Below are 17,314 nucleotides of genomic sequence, written 5' to 3'. Positions count from 1 at the left end.
TTACAAATTTTTAATAATTTATAAAATATATTATTATATTATTTATAAAATATTTTTCAAAAATTATTATAAAAGTTTATTTATTACATTTTAGCTGTACCGGCGCAGTATAAAATTAAGGCAGGCCAATATGTTATAGGAAAAAATAGGGACACCAATGTATGCCCTGCGATACCCCAAATGGCGCCCCTGTATTATAGGCCACGGAACAAGGCCAAGGTCGAATTTTGTTTGTGCATACCAGAGCTTAAGTTAAGGAAATGTTAGTTAGAGCTACGAATAGGTATGAATAAAATCACTATTTAATAATACGAGTACAAGCAATATATTGTGCAGGCAACATAATATGTTAAATATCAAAAAATCTTAGACAAAAAATATAGATACCTCATGCCTTCCCTAATCGCGCAAGTCTGCCCGGGGTGGGTCTTGCTACGACGGTGGACAGATGGTGAATGTCAATGTTGGTCGTTATGCCGGGCCTTTTATACCTGATTCGAGTACAAGCAATATAATGTGCAGGCAACATAATATGTTAAAAATCAAAAAATCTTAGACAAAAAATATAGATACCTCATGCCTTCCCTAATCGCGCAAGTCTGCCCGGGGTGGGTCTTGCTACGATGGTGGACAGACGGTGAATGTCAATGCTGGTCGTTATGCCGTTTATACCTGATTCATTAGCGATTACACATGCAGGACCGGTATCGTGTTCTGTGACAGATAACAAGAAACCGTCGAAACCCCAATAGTGCAATCGCCGATAAACGCACAATTTAAATAAAAATTATTATAAGAATAAAAATAATTATAACAATAATAAAAATAGTAATATTAATAATAATAATAATAATAAGATTAGGAATAAGAATAATAAAAATGGAAAAACCTCCCCCTCTCGGACAAAAAATGAAAAGTTAAAATATTAAACAATTATTTATTATGTACAAACTTTTCACGAGATTTTAAGACTTTTCCAGAGTTTTTCCCAACCCTTTCGTTTCGTATTCGCGTAATTTGCATCTTTTGAAATCCGTGCGTATATACGATTTCTTCGCCGTTTGCGTTCGTACCCGCCGCGATCGCCGACGACAGTCCCCCGGACGTTTTTCTTCGTTCTTTTTTATTTTTGCACATATAGGATCGCGGACGCCGATCGACGTACGAGATATTTATTCTATTGTTATTGCTTAAATTTCCACTTATATAATAATATAATATACATTTGATTCGACGCCCATTTGTCGATGTACAATACTGTTTTTTTGATTCAATAAATTATTGCATTTTATCGTATTTATATTTTTTTTGTTGTTCTTGGTAGCTTCAACCACGGGTTGTGCTATATACCATATTTGTGTTTCTCGACGACGTTTATGTCGCACAATACTGTATTCATGTACATGGGTGTAGTTGTAGTATATATGTAATAATACATGATACGTTTTTTGTAGGTGTATTGATGATGAGTTATTAATAATATGTTATCTATCTTTATAAATCGTAATTTAAATTATAATGTCATTGGATGTTGTGTAATAAATAAATAAATGTTTCTTTATTTTAAAATATTTTTATATAATAAATTTAATGATTTTTGAGGATTAGGTGGCTGAAGGGGATGTGGGGGCTTTGCACCCCACAGTAATGCGACATTGAATTTTGTGTGAAACGCTCGTTCATCCAACATCCACTGAGACACTGAGTCCCCCTTTCTAGTTTTTTTCCAAATCAAGCACTGCATATATTTACTGTAAATACGCCATTCGATACCTATTTACATATGATAATATTATTGTTGTATTGAATAAACAAGAAACAATATTTTATCAAGTACTTGTCCTCTTTTACCTAAAAACAAAATAAGTACACTACATATATATAAAAAAAAAAATAAAACGCGATTTTAAAAAAAAATTCTAAATTTAAATTTTTTAATGGATCACCCTGTGATTACGTTCTTTGGGGAATATTTAAAGGCACAGTATACGATCATCGCCCCGCATCCTTACAAGCATTTAAGGAACCAATCACCAGGCATTGGCCTCCATTACACCAGCAATGACACGAAGAGTTATGGAAAACTATCGGGAAAGGCTTTGTGAATGTGTTAATAATGGAGGACACTGTCCTCAGGACACCACTTAACCGATATAATGTTTAAAATAAATAAATAAATATAGCATATTATTTATTTGTAAAAAATAAAAGATTTTTTTCTATTTCTTTGTTTGTTTATTTGCAACTGCTGAACTGCCTCTTGAAATATGGTAGGTGTTTTGCCGAACCCTGTATTAGCACACATACAGTTTAGTATTAACATTTGTGGTTTGGTTCTTCTTTTTTTATTCAGATGAACCGATTTTTATGGAATTTTTATAGAAATTTGTAGTTAGTAATTCATAAAAAATCGAGTATAAAGTTCTTTATACATTTTTCAACCTTTATTTAAAAAAAAATGTTACAATTCCTTAAAATTATGAAAATTTGCAAATTGTTTTTCAGTTGAAAATATATCAAATGTGCACATTTATATAGCTAATGCTTGAAAATTTACTTCATAATTATTCATCATATGTATTTTATACTTAATTATAACTTTTATTTTAAATTACATATTTAAACTATGAATAACAATATTCATTATTTTTTTATGGTTCAATAACATTATTTGTGAGGAAATAAAAAATATATTCTAGTTGTGCTTGCTCAACACTATTTGTTGATGCATATTAAATTTTCTTACAGAAAGTTCACAATGAAATCACAGCATATTTTCATAAGTAAATATTATAATATATTAAAAAAAACTGATTCATAAATATTATTTATGGTTGTGATAATGATATAGGAGGTATAGGTAGGTACATTATTTTTTTTTTTTAATAATCTTAAATAATATATAAATGTATGTATCTGAATTATTAATTAGGTGTAACTTTAAAATAAAACTCAAATGTATTTAAACAAATATTTAACTCAAGAACACAACTAAAAAATATATTAAAGATTGAAATGCAAAAACAAAAATAAGACTAATAAATCAAGAATTAAGAATAATAAATATTAAGTTAATTTGGACAATCCATATAAAAATACATCATATTAGAGTTAAAAAATTATCATAAAAAATGCTTTTATCCATATAATTTATTTAAAATTTTTTTCAACGTAGATAATTTTGAATTTCAGCGATTTGTTCATCGATTCTATTCGATATGCCTTTGAAAGCAGACGGTGGTGGTCCAATCATTTGTACCAACTGTGGTACATCCTGTCTAGATATTTGACAAAATCTGGCCAGAGACTTCATACATCTAAAACTATTCTCTTCGTTGGGTTTGCTGTTAAAATACTGTAAGACAGCCATTGCAAGTTCCACAACTACATCGTCAAACACCTTAAAAAAAATTTAACTACAATCAGTTTTGTATCACTATTAAGTAAATACAAATATATTATTAGTTATACAATAGTTATTTATTTATTTTAATCATTTATTTAGAAATTTGAAGAATATTGATCTATCTGTACTAATCTAAAAAAAAAATAAAAAAAACTCTAACTTAAAGCAACAAGTAGCAAAGATCAAATGTGACACAATTATATTATATATTCATACATATCATAGATACATCCAAAAAGGCGTTCGTAAATAACACTCAAAGCAATAATAACAAATTATAGTATTTTATTCTTGAACGGTTATGTCTTGTATCAAAAGAATGATATATAATAATTGAGCATAATTGTCTAATATATAATGAAAAAATATAATATATATTGTCTATAAAAAAATTATAAAACCTATAACAGATTAAAATCTATCTCGCACAAATAAATTATAAAAAAAAATATTATAAATCCGAAAAAAACTACAAATGAAAATAAAAATGAATATTTAGAAATTTCCCATATTTTTTGTTAAACACAATGAAATATTGAAATGTTAGTAAAAATATATAAACATAAGTAAAACAATAATGAAAACAAAATGGAGTTTTGCGTGCATTCAATATTAACATTAGCTTATATGATATTATTATTATATACAGTGAACTAAGTTTAGTTATCTACTTGTGTACTAAGATTTAAATCATTTTTTAAATGCAATAGATAAATGACGAATAGTTTGTATAAGAAAATAGGTTCTTCGGTGTTGATAAAATATAAATTAATTCAAGTCGCGAATACTATTTGTCTTACACCAACGATATAATAGAAAGGCTGGTAAATTACAATTTACAGGTAAGAATAAGAAAATGTTTGGCCACGTGTTTTTTGTTTATGATATATTATTACAGTATAGAAAGAATGCTCAGCACATTTACACAACGCCAGTATGCCACGTACACGTTTATATTGGAATATATATATTATGTCTACCTTAAAAAACGATCCCACGGGTAACAGTCGTCGAATGTTTTGGTTTTTTAACATTTTCTGAAAACAGTTAAACGAGCAGGGAAGAACGTGCACACGTCATTCAGCAGAATCGACTGAGTGCACGTCAACGCGAAACACTAAGTATATAATATAATATATTATATATAGATACATAATATACATCACTGGCAACTTATTTAATAAAGGGTAACGTCTTAATAAAATAACGGTCTTATTTTAATTTTACAGTTATGTATATATCAAAAGCAATACAGACCACCGTTTTTACCTCCTTGCAGGCCAAGTTGTGTACCAGTGCCGTGCCTCGGTCTTGCAGAACCTTGTCTTCGGACAACAACGAATTCACCGCCACCTTAGTCGTCACCCGTATGTTGCTCACCGAACTGGAACCAAGCTGCCATTCAGATATGTATAAAAGCCATTCGGAAGTGCTGCTGTTCTCGAACAAATTGCACATCTGAAAATGATTAAACGCCCACGATGAGTAATTTTAGAAACCTTGGCGATGAATATTCGCAATATACTGACGAATAAAGTGAGAGCTAGCTGTTCGAGCAGAGGAAGTTTATCAAATCCGTTAGCGTAATTCATAAGTATGTGCTCCCTTCTGTCCTGGTGCAACACTAAAATAATGTCGTCTTTGAGTGCACCCGCTGCCAAAATGTTCAATATTGTCTCGCGTACCTCCGAAACCAGCTGATCGTCGTTTAATAGTTTACCTGTAATTCACATGCACATTAGCGCAAACTTTGTTATGAACAAAACTGTACAATTATTGTAAGTAGATAGTAAGTAAAGTATACTAGTCAGTAGGGCTGCTACTATTCTACTACACTATCGATCACACTGACCGACAAATGACAGGAAACCTTCGCCCAGGGCCCAAGAGCCTTCGTTCTCCAACATATACTGATCGAGTTCGGCGACGTACTGCATGTCGTCCGGATTTATGCGGCCATCGATCAGACCCACTAATCGTTCCAATTCGTTTTGTACCTATTTTTTATATTGATTCAATTAGGTATATATCATTCAATATTATTGTAAAGATCGCGACTTTATAGTTACGATCAAATAATATATTGTAAATATTTGTGTATTTAACCCTACGTTTATGGTATCCGGGAACACTATAGGCGGGTCGCGTTCTTTACGCTTTAACTCGAGCTCCTTCCTTTCCAAGTCATCGGCGTCATTTTCCACGATTGCAGTTGCAGGCACATTTACACCATTTGTTCCGTTTTCAGACATTTTTTTGCGATTATCGCAGTACTTTCTAACGTAAAATTACAAACAATGAGCAACACGAGTTATATTAAGTGTAAACTCGTATTGTAATTAAATATTATAAACGCATAATAATATATACATTTAAAACAAGTTCAGTACACCTACCTACTAGAGCTGGGTTCAGACTCGTTACAAAATTGATCGCTTAAGTGTTTGTTCTTGTCTTTCTTTTTTTTTTTTCTTTTCTCTCTTTTCTCTAGTTTCTCGTTTAACTTATTTCGTTTTTCTTCTAATAACGCTGATTGTTTTCTGTTAATAGATAGAGAATAAACATTAAGAACTGCCGACATCGAATAAAATAAGCTCAGAGTTATTTGTTCACGCATCTTAATATTGTTATACGAGGAAAAATATATTATAAAATAATATACTTGACATATTATCACAAAAATAACACGAGTTATATACACTACAAAAATGACAACAAATTGTTAATTTTAACTAAGTTTTATTTGTATTCAACAAAAGTAGGTATTACACTGGTAACAAATTTGTATGTATATCTGAATTATAAATATGTCATGAACAAATCAAATATTACTGTTTAAAAATATTTTACTATTTTAAAAAATATGGTAAATAAAATATTCTAATTTAATTTTGTAATTTCATAACAAACAAATACGGATATTTTATTTATATTTAGCTTAAAACGAAATACAAATTAGAGAGCAATAATTTTTAGTTGAAGAGAGCAGCTTGAATTAATGTTATGGCCATGATCGTGGATGGAAGTGTTAAGGAGGAGTGATCATTGATATCATTTAAGGATGATATCATTAATTTCTGAAACAACAAATCACAAACAACGCCATTTTGTTAATTGCTAAATAACAGTTTTAAAATTGTTAATATAATCATTAAAATAGATGTTATAACAAGTGAAAGCTAAAAGATAAATTACATCACTTTATTAAAAAAAACTATACACATTACCTATACCTGGCAGAATCGATATCGTTGTTAAGAGACTCGAAATCGGACCCAGATCTTCTTACACCTGGATGTATACCAATACTGTTGGAGAATAATTCTAAAATTGGTGCCAATTGTTGACCAAAAGGACTAAAAAAAACGAAAAATATTTTACTATAGGAATGCTTTAGAATATTAAAAAAAATGTAAATGTATAAAAGTACACACGTGTTAAGTATTTCGTTTGGTAAATCTAAAATGTAATTAGGAATACAATTCCCGCATAAAAACTGACTAATTTCGTTGGAAAAATTATTACAATTGTGTCGTAATAAATTATACTTGTCTGCGCTAAAGGGACAAAAAATAAGATATTATTAACACACCAATAAATAATAATAGGTGCTATACTATTATGAATATATTGTATTATATCGACATATCGTATTCGAAATCATTCCACTATGGATCATATAGGTTAGGTATACTTACGAGAATGTATCCTGTTCTAGTCCCCGCAAATACTCTTGAAATACGTCTTCCGGCAAGCACGTCTTTCCCAAACTATGGGTACGTAATGGATTTCCCAAGGCTGTGGTGCCCTAGAATAACCGAAAGAATAAGCATTAAGTACTAAACAAGAAGGGCTTAATATTATTTCCACTGAAAGTATGCAACGATTGGCCACATAGTCGTGTTAGAAATACTGTGTATTTATTTTTAGACCGAACAGAGTGGGATTTAGTTGAATTGGAATGGTGTCAAAATAGTGATATGTGGGATAGATTTTCATAGACGAAGCATTCAGCAAACATTTAAATACTAAAAGATAATTATAATAAAGACATGTTCTTGTATAATGCACAATAATGTTTAAGTATAGTGTTTTTCTGTAATATTAGTCAAATGAAAATGATTTTGGTCATATTTTGGTTATTTTGGTTTAACATTTTTATACAATAATTTATGTTGTAACATCTGGGACATTTATTTAATTTGATCGTAATTCATAGTAATGATAAAAAAAAATTATTTTATAAATAAAACATCAATAAATCAAATCATAAGGAACTAAAGGACTATCTGCAAAATTACTTTTCCTAAAGACTAAATTTTCAACCGACTTACTAATACATTAATTTATTAGATAAACATATTATTATTTGAGACTTATCTTGTTTATTTTAAGGTTATAAATACGTACATTTTAATATTCATAATATTATATTCATTATTAAACACATTAAAAATCAGTTGATTTTCTTCAATGTAATATTATCATTACCTATAACTGAAAGCCTACGGAAAAAAAAATACTAATTTCAATAATACCAGACAACACAACTGAATTTTAAAACATTTGGCCAATCCTCCATTATAGAGTGTGTTCGAAAATAGAGGTAGCATAAAATATTTCAAATTCACAAACTTGAATTAGATTCGTGTAATTTTAATTTTGACTGCATGTAGAACTTAATTTACACATTTTTTAAATTTACAATATTTATTCAGACATGCGCAGCAAAATAATTTTTTTAGTTGTCCTCTTTCCGCTTTGTTTAAATAAATATTTCTTTTTTTAACAAACTGAGGATAATTTAAAGTTTCTATTCATGCAGTATTTATCGTATAAAATAATAGTATCAACAATTTTATTTATTTTCGTGTAATTTTATATGACATGTTCAAACATTAACCCACTCTCAATCAGACAATTTTTTAGATTTTAAAGGTGTAAAGGTACAACAGGCATACCTCGTTATTGAACAAGTCACTGTAACGAATAACGTGTTAAATTTGGATTCAAAGATAAATTATTACACATGAAAAACAATTCTGAGCAAAGATGGCCTATCTTACTAAGTATATTTTAAGATAAATGTATATTGTTACTATAATAATTTACTTAACTATTAGAAATAAGGTAGGTTAAATTAATTTTAATAAAAAATATTGCATTTATAATTATTTTTAATATTATTAATATTTGATTATTATAAAAGTATATATTTACATCATATATTATTTAGTTAATAACTAATTTTTAATCATTACAGACTTCGAAAAACTCTGTAAATAATATGGTGGTATACAAATTCATAGCTAAAATAGTATATTTATTCTAAATACTTTGAAAATATGATTGTGTAAAACAAAACAAACGTAAAATTTCAAGGTTCTTACGAAGAATATTTTTGAATTTCAACAAAATATCTAAAATGTATATATTATATAATCTACCTATAATATGTAAACATGTACATATATATATATATATTAGTTATTATAATAATATATATAATATATATATTAGAAAAAACGTATTATTTATTTAATTTTATTTATAAAAAAAAAAATCAAAATACGAGTACATAGATTAAGACTAAATAATACCATGTGACATGTATAGAAAATGTTAAACATGAAAAAAAGAACTACAGTTATTCGTTTTTGAATTAAACTAAATAAGAAATCGATTTACCTAGTCAAAATCTAATTTTGCGTAAAAAAATCCGTTTTTATTATTTTTTTTTGTTTTACTTAATTATTAAAAAATACTAAAAATAAGAATTTTATATTTTTAACACAAAAATAAAGTAAAATCTAGAGTCATTTCTCTTATCAAAAAATACATTGAAGTTGAAAACTTAAGAATTTTTACTTTTCTAAAAAGTGATATAACACAAAAAATTTGGTTATGATGTAAAAGTTAAAAATTTGCATTTTTTAAAAAATAGTATAACTTTCTATGTTAAGAAAAACGTGAATAAAATTTAAAGGCATACATATAAAATATTTTTTATTACCATTGTTACCTATATTCTTGAACATACTATATATATATATATTATATACAGATTATTTGTTAAGCAAATTATTCATCTTGTAAGATTTTTATTTAATAGCTCATAAAATCAATACAGTAAGAGAAACAAGATAATTATTTTATGATTGTACCAATAACATTATTTTTTATTTATTTTTGGCTATTCTAATAAAAATGTAATAAAAATAATTACACACATAGTTTATAGATATCTTATTTTGAAATGTTTTATATAACGGCGTCAATAACATTAGATATTTTCATCATTGGGTTATTGCCAAATACAACTACAATTACACTTTTGTAATACATTAAGGTCTGTTGAGCATTTCATATCAATTTATTTAGTTGCAAAATAATAATAAATTTAATAAGTAAAAAGAATGTACTATTAAATTCATCTTATTAAATATACCTATCATATTTATTACCAAACTTATATTTTATTTTATTACTAGATATAGTATTCAGGATAGTGTTAAGCGGAATGGAACATTTTTTTTCTTGAAATTGTCTTGTAAAAATTATAGGAGCCATATCCATTTATTGCTTATGATACATTGACAAATAAAATAAAAAATTTAATTTGACAATACCTATATAATTAATAATATATACATTAACAATGGAAGACAGTTATGGTCTGCTAGTATTGTATAATTAAATTATAAAACATAAATTATCTTTTTCATAATAAAATAAAATCATTCATCCAATATCTATTACAACACAAAACATTGTTATTTCTATATTGTATACAATGTAATAAATATTTTGCATTTTAAAGTAGAAAAAACAAATACATATTGATGATGATACAAGTAAACAATATTAAAATAAATCAGTAAAAAATAATGAAGAGAAAAAAAAGATAAACTGAATAATTTTTAGGTTGCTGATATTACACAAATCAAGTATTAATTTGCACAACGCACCATTAAGACAATTTATAATGACCCAGATTTATAATAGATAAATTAACTAATATAGACAGAACTAAAGGTTTCTTTAATGCTGTATTATTATCTATTTTAAAATAGATAATGGAAAATATCTATGTTTAGTCTTATGTCTAATTTAAAATATATATTATGTATGGAATCTAAAATACAAATTTCAAATTTTATTTCTAAATAATAAGTATTGACGATATATAGACAATTGATATAAAATTATTCTATAAGTACCAGGTACCTACTTCATAATAATAATTTTTATCAAACAATTCAAATGTTTAGGTTGAACAGATAACTATCATACCTACTATATTTTATATAAACCTATTTAGTAAGATTATTTTAATCAATTACAAATTTTAAATTCAGGTCAAGAGTTAACACATGATACATATTACTTTGTAAACTTATGTTCTGATGAGATCTTGTTTACATTTATAAACAATATACTAAATATAGTAAAATTAATATTAAAAAAATAAAAATGATTGAAGTATAATTTACATACTTTACCTAACCTAAACCTATAAATTACAATAAAATTACATTGAAATCAAATTCGTAAAAAACATAGTACTTACTGGATCGCATACTGATATCCCATTAGAGCCAAAAAAATACTCTTTGCCGAATACTATTATTGCGGTGTGCCAAATACCTTCAATATTTTTTTCTGCAAAGCATTTATATGTATCACGTAGAGTTAACGTATATTATTCTAATATAATATTAGGTAGGTATTATTTAGCATCTTACGTAATAACGACTGTCCTAAGGACTTGGCCATACCACCAGTTAAATCGTAAACATATAATACAACTTCTTCACCGGCTTCTCCCATTGTAGTATGTACAAATCCACTCTGAAAAAATTTGTAAATTAATAGTAAAAATAACACAACTATTAAATACACAGTGAAGTGAACATTTTTCAGAGAAGATATTTAATCGTAAACACAAATGACGGTAGTGGGATCAAAAAAATTGACCAAAACGGGTAGCCAATTGGTAACTTGGACACTTACCAGAAAATTTGCAAGTCAATCGAAAGGTCAATATATATATATATTATATATGACGACTCGATAAATGATTTGATTGGTATGAGTACAAGTGTGATGTGCAAAAGTAGATATCAGACAACGACGCAATTCAAGATGGATTTTACTGATTTTAGAAAAGTTGAGAAAAAATTTGAAAAATGTCTTTCGATTTTTGTTCAAACGACAATGGCAAATAATAATGATGATAATGAATTCACAATCACAACTCGGTACGGACTGATCGGTTCGGCGTTCACGGTTGTTACTTGTTGTATATTGTGCTATTGTATATTTGTATCACATCAGCGTAGTAAGCAGACAAAGATCGCGGGGGCCGAGAAGGTGATATGCGAAAAATTGAATGGATCATAATCAGGGCGCGATCACACACCTACGAATCTCCAAGGATGCTATAAATCGCCATTAATATTGCGCGCCAAAAAGTGCACGTGTCTAAACGCTGCCGTCGTCATGAACACACTATTATTATTATTATGACTATATTTTTACTTCGTCTATCCGTCATAAAAAAAAATTTAAAAAAAATTAAATTACACATGTATCGTGTGTACGTCTTGTATAGGTGGTACCTATTTTGATATATAAATATTATAAATACATTCACCTTGGAATTTGCTGCGAACTACCAAAACAACCATATTATATGAAACACTCGTTTTGTGATGTAACAATTAAAATTCGTCTTCATTAGTCATTATTATATACTAATATATTTTATAATAAATAATGATTATCATTATTTTAATCCTAAATAGATAATATTATTATGTGAATGATTTTATGCAGCATATTTTAGTAGTTAGTACCTATAGCTATAGGTCTATCATATTTGATATTATATAAAATAGTCTGTAAATTTGCTACAATGCTACATTATACCTACTTAAACAAGTTAAACATATAGAATAACAACATTATTTTTGTGATTAAAAAATGTTATTCGCGAAGACTTACAACGTTTACGATTATTATTATGTTTTACTATAGGTACCTACGCTGCAATGACATTTAAAAAATATGTTTTGCCTTTTTATACGTAAAAATAGAATAGGTATAGCCGTATAGGTATATAATAGTAATATAAAATTCCTAAATAGAAAAAATAAAATATTATAAAATCAATATCAAAATTATATAATAAAATATACTTAGTGATGATATATAAATTATAAGTTGACAAATACCGTCTCCGGATTTTGTTTTTTTATACATCCGTTACACTGATCTAGGTACCTATCTATACTCAATGGTCTCAATGACGAAGTTACAGCAGCCCCGGATTAATACGAGTACAATCGTAGGCCCTAGGCAAAGCCGTAACTGGTGGAGGGTCCAGGGGTCCTGACCCCCCTAAGAATTTTTTAAAAATAGAAATGTTTTATAGTGGAAAATAAAGTTAATTGAAGTAAAAACTAATAAGTGTACGCATTAATTTGAAATATTTTGAGAACCAAATACAGAAAATAATGATATTATAAACATTTGGTGAAAATTTAAGTAGGTACCTATATGATTATTCGTTTATTAATTAAAAATGATCATAAAATATAAAAATGAGGAAAAGTTTAAGGAGAAATAGTTATTTTATATAAGTGAAAAGTGAATATACAATGTCGTAAAAATTTGAGCTTTAATAAACGATCATATTTTTTTTTCATAAAGGTGTAAAAACTTATTATTAATTTCATATTACGTAGTAAAGAAATATGAAAGAATAACATTTAAACTTCTAACGACAAAATAGTTTAAAATTTTTTAAGATTTTACGAATTTTGTTGAAATTCTAAAATTAAAGGCTTATTTAGTATTTGTGACCGTAAATTTTCGATTTGTTTATAGTTGATAAACGAATAACTTATGAGGAACTCTGTTTTAATTAATTGTCAAGCATTTTTACATAACAAATAACTATTTAATAGCTTAAAAGAGTCAAAATATTTTTAAATTGATATTGTGTATAATAGAAAATGATCATACAAATATTCGGTGAAAATGTCAAGTATTTACGATTAATAGTTTTTTAATCACAATAAAAAAGAACAAAATCGAAAATTGAAATTTTGGTGGGAAAACAAACGTGCAGGCAGCAAAGCTTACACATAAAATACCAACTTTGTGAATAGGCGGAGCTACCCTTATCGGAGATATATACATGACGCTATTGTGCGGTTCGCCTATCAATACGTATAAGGGCTGGTTATCATTATCGAAGAAAAATCTTATTATAAATAACACTATACGGCCCTATAAAGTATACATATAATTATTATTGTACACGTTCATCAGCTCTTATCTCAATTATCATTATTATTTATTATATTTTAATATTAGACGCCGCGCTGCCTGGCTGCTTGCGGGTAAATGCGCACTGGGTAGGCGATTGACAGAAATACACGATTGTCATTTACGAGCAAGCAGAGCAAATAAAAACGAAAAAACTACCAACCGAAATGCTCAAAACATGACGTATATAATAGACATCATTACATACCTATATGTATCTATATTGTATTGCGGTAGGTAAATGGTGTTATGTCTGCAGCTATCTGGTTAGCAAATGTCCAGGAGTAAGATCAAACGCCGAAAATAGTTAAAATGTGTGCGTTTTGCTATGTGTCATCGCGATGTGTGACAACACTTTTAATTACGCCGGTGACGACGGTCATTTATTAAATATTATAAAATAAATAAATATAGTAGGTTAGTATTATGAGAAGTACGTTACCAAGAGCGTACAGGTGGGCGAATCGCTCAGGCCTCGCTCAGACGTCAGAATTTTCGTTATTCTATTAAATTGCACCGGGTCGAACACCGCCGTAACCGAATAACGATGATCGACGACAACGCTCTGGAGCAGCATACCACTGAAGATGATTAACGTAAATCGCATATTATCGTACGCGCGAAGAGACGTCGAATTGCGTGTGCGTACAAAATGTCGGGAAAAAGAAAACTTAAGCCCACATTGTCGTCGATCGCGAGTACACCTACGTGTACATCCCTTTTTTCGATATTTTATCGATTTGCATCGGCGCAACTGATCAAATATTTGGTCTTACGTGGGTAAACAAAAACGTGAGTTATTACCGTTTTCGGCAAAAATACAAAATTATTCGTAAAACATTTATGTTGTATTCTAATTATTGCGGTTTACGTTATAACTACATGTCTACATGTGTATACAATGAAAATATACATTAATATTATAATTTATAATTACAATTCATGTATTAGGTACACACACAATGTTACATGAATATACTTTAAAAATTGAGTTTACAATTTTTAGTTTAGTAGGTATACCGCTACTCTATTAAAAAAAATTATAAAAGGAAAAAAGTCTCCGAGACAACACTACTATAGATATATTTATTATTTATTAATATAGTATATGGCTATTTGTCCTAATGTCCTACTTATACGAAAAATATAAAAACCTAATATTCTCAATAGAGTTAATATGATATGGACATAAACGATTTTGAATACATATACATATACGTATAATATATATTTAATTTAATTAAAATGTCAATACAACTCACATAATAGTATACTATTGGAATAGTAAGCTTTCTTTAAAATGATTCTAGTTTAAATTTAATAATTAAAATATTAAAATTGAAAATATTTAGATAAATATTTTCTAAAAATGATATAGTTTGTAATTAAAAATACTTGAAAATATAATACAAGTCAATAACATATAAGTTGTTTTTGCATCAATTAAAAATTAAGAAAATAACATATTATAAATTATATACTATTTACAAGTAAAATAAACTTTGAAGTTCAAACTATGACGAAATTCGTCAAAATCGCGATGGTTGCAAATTATTTTGTATTTTTTTAGTTAACATTTTAAGAATTTTTACTAATTTTTATTTAATTAAATTTCTTAAGCTTGAAAGTTTTATTTAAGATGTAACATACGATTTTATTACTGGAATTCTACTAAGTAAAAAAAGTTTAGCGTAAATAAATAAATAATTATTATTATTTTTATAAGTATTCATTATTCAAATGTTGAGTAATGACTGGTGAAGTGATGAGTATCTAGAGTATCTATATATACATTGGATATTCAAACTTAAACGTAATATGCGTTAAACTCAAACGATTATTGTTGACTTGCTAAGCAATTAATTGTTATCTACCTTTTATAAAAAATCGTTTAACGCCGAGACAATAATCCATCAAAGTAAATTCAATTTTAATCGGCTATAGCAATAATAATACTCTATAGCTATATAGCCGTAGTTGATTTGGTAATTGGTTTTATACTGTATAATGTCTAAGCGTAGCTGACTTAACCTTTTGATAATGCAGTTCCTTCGCCGCATACTGCACTGAACGTGTAGTTTGGGCTCTACCAGCAGAGATTCTCGACCTTTGCCAGTAGTATAGCTCTGTCAACCCGTTAAGCGTTACCCTGCATGCTTTGCCGTCCTTGTGTAGCTCTAAAATTGCGTGAATTGTTTTTCATACATGCGTTTACCGACCCGATGTTGACAGCGCTTGGAGAGATTTCTGTTCTTTAAGGTAAATCATTTTATCAAAATCCGAATTTCAAATTATTTAAAAAAATTATGTCGGTAAAAGCTGTTTTTAAACAACCTTCTATTATACTTTTAAGATTTTTCGATCTAGTGAAATTTTTTCCATCGATAATAATGATTTCTCATGTTTATAAATAGCTCAAAAGAATCGAAATATTTATGTATGGGTATAGAAAATTAAAAAATAAATATTTTATAGACATTTTAGTCCTTCCGTTTCTTTGTATTTAAATTAGGTACAACAAAAAAATCGATATGAGGAGAAAAATAAATATATATTATATTACGGACGAATTTTCATCGCAATATCCTAAGCATTACTTTAACGTAATTTGAATACTCATAAAAAATTAATATGATATTCCGGTAAACTTTTTTTATAATAGGTTATTGGTAAATACATTTATGAGGAATCTTTTATTAAATTTTTAACTACAAAATAATTTATAAACTTTCGTAAAACACTAACTTTAAACGCTATAAAAAATATATTGTGACTGTTTGATATTTTTTGGTATATAAACAATATGTAACCTTGTATCAAACTTGTTCAATTAAAAAAATGTATTGACATTTTTGGAAAAAAAAAAGAAAAAATATCAATGTCTATAAAATAACTTATAAAACGTAAGCTTATTTTGAAAATTGTATCATAGACAATAAATGCCATATTTAATTCAATTATTTACATATATTTTATGTTTTATTTGCAAATAAACAAAATTGATTTCGTCAAAATTTGGGTTTTTTTATATCGATTATTTTGAAAATTACTAGAAATATACCTAGCTAATGTTTGAAAATAATAGATTTAATAGGTTTGTCATAAATACTGTTTACCGATAGTCTAAAAAAAATAGGGTTACAATGTTTTTTTAGACATTTTAAATTCAAATTTTGACGAAATTGGATTTTAACTATTTTAAGACTAAAAGTAATGAATTCAGTTTTGTTGCTGTTAATTACATTGTTATGCATACTCTCATATTTTAAAATACTTAGATTAGCTAATTAGTAATTTTAACTATGTACCTATTCAGTATTCACACCGTCAAATGAAAACTGGGGAGTCATTATTCACAAAAAGGTTAAAAAACAATTATAAGTATTTGTCGTAAATATCTACCATTAGTATCATTATATCTAATAATTAAGATATATAATGATAATGGCGTTTTCGGATTAAATTAATTTAAACTACAACGTAAAATAAATTACTATAATAGCAGTATAAATGTATAGTAAAATATATTAAGTAATAAAACTGACAGACCGTCTTTGCTCAGAAATGTTTTTG

At 27.4% G+C, this 17,314-nt stretch overlaps 1 protein-coding gene across 5 annotated transcripts; it reads right to left on the bottom strand.

Annotated features, from left to right (window-relative positions):
• Positions 1 to 2,939: 2,939 nt before the first annotated feature.
• LOC132920630 (uncharacterized) lies at positions 2,940 to 14,376 on the bottom strand. Of its 5 annotated transcripts, none has more exons than XM_060983146.1 (13): positions 14,184 to 14,376; positions 11,152 to 11,257; positions 10,977 to 11,068; positions 7,105 to 7,214; positions 6,841 to 6,963; positions 6,634 to 6,762; positions 5,803 to 5,946; positions 5,518 to 5,683; positions 5,259 to 5,403; positions 4,936 to 5,126; positions 4,676 to 4,864; positions 4,387 to 4,443; positions 2,940 to 3,400 (listed from the first exon to the last, which is right to left on the bottom strand). In XM_060983146.1, the coding sequence occupies exons 1-13, from the start codon at positions 14,346 to 14,348 to the stop codon at positions 3,167 to 3,169; spliced, it is 1,851 nt and encodes a 616-aa protein (XP_060839129.1). In that variant the 5' UTR covers positions 14,349 to 14,376; the 3' UTR covers positions 2,940 to 3,166. The 5 variants fall into 5 exon arrangements, with proteins under 5 accessions (XP_060839129.1, XP_060839125.1, XP_060839128.1 ...); XM_060983142.1 differs by having other exon boundaries at positions 6,640 to 6,762; positions 14,184 to 14,371; XM_060983145.1 differs by lacking the exon at positions 14,184 to 14,376 and adding an exon at positions 11,420 to 11,776.
• Positions 14,377 to 17,314: the final 2,938 nt, after the last annotated feature.

This window comes from Rhopalosiphum padi, chromosome 2, assembly GCF_020882245.1.
Source record: "Rhopalosiphum padi isolate XX-2018 chromosome 2, ASM2088224v1, whole genome shotgun sequence".
In the NCBI taxonomy this organism is placed as follows: domain Eukaryota; kingdom Metazoa; phylum Arthropoda; class Insecta; order Hemiptera; family Aphididae; genus Rhopalosiphum; species Rhopalosiphum padi.
The sequence above is the reverse complement of the archived record's forward strand: the minus strand, read 5'-3'. Positions and strand labels throughout refer to the sequence as shown.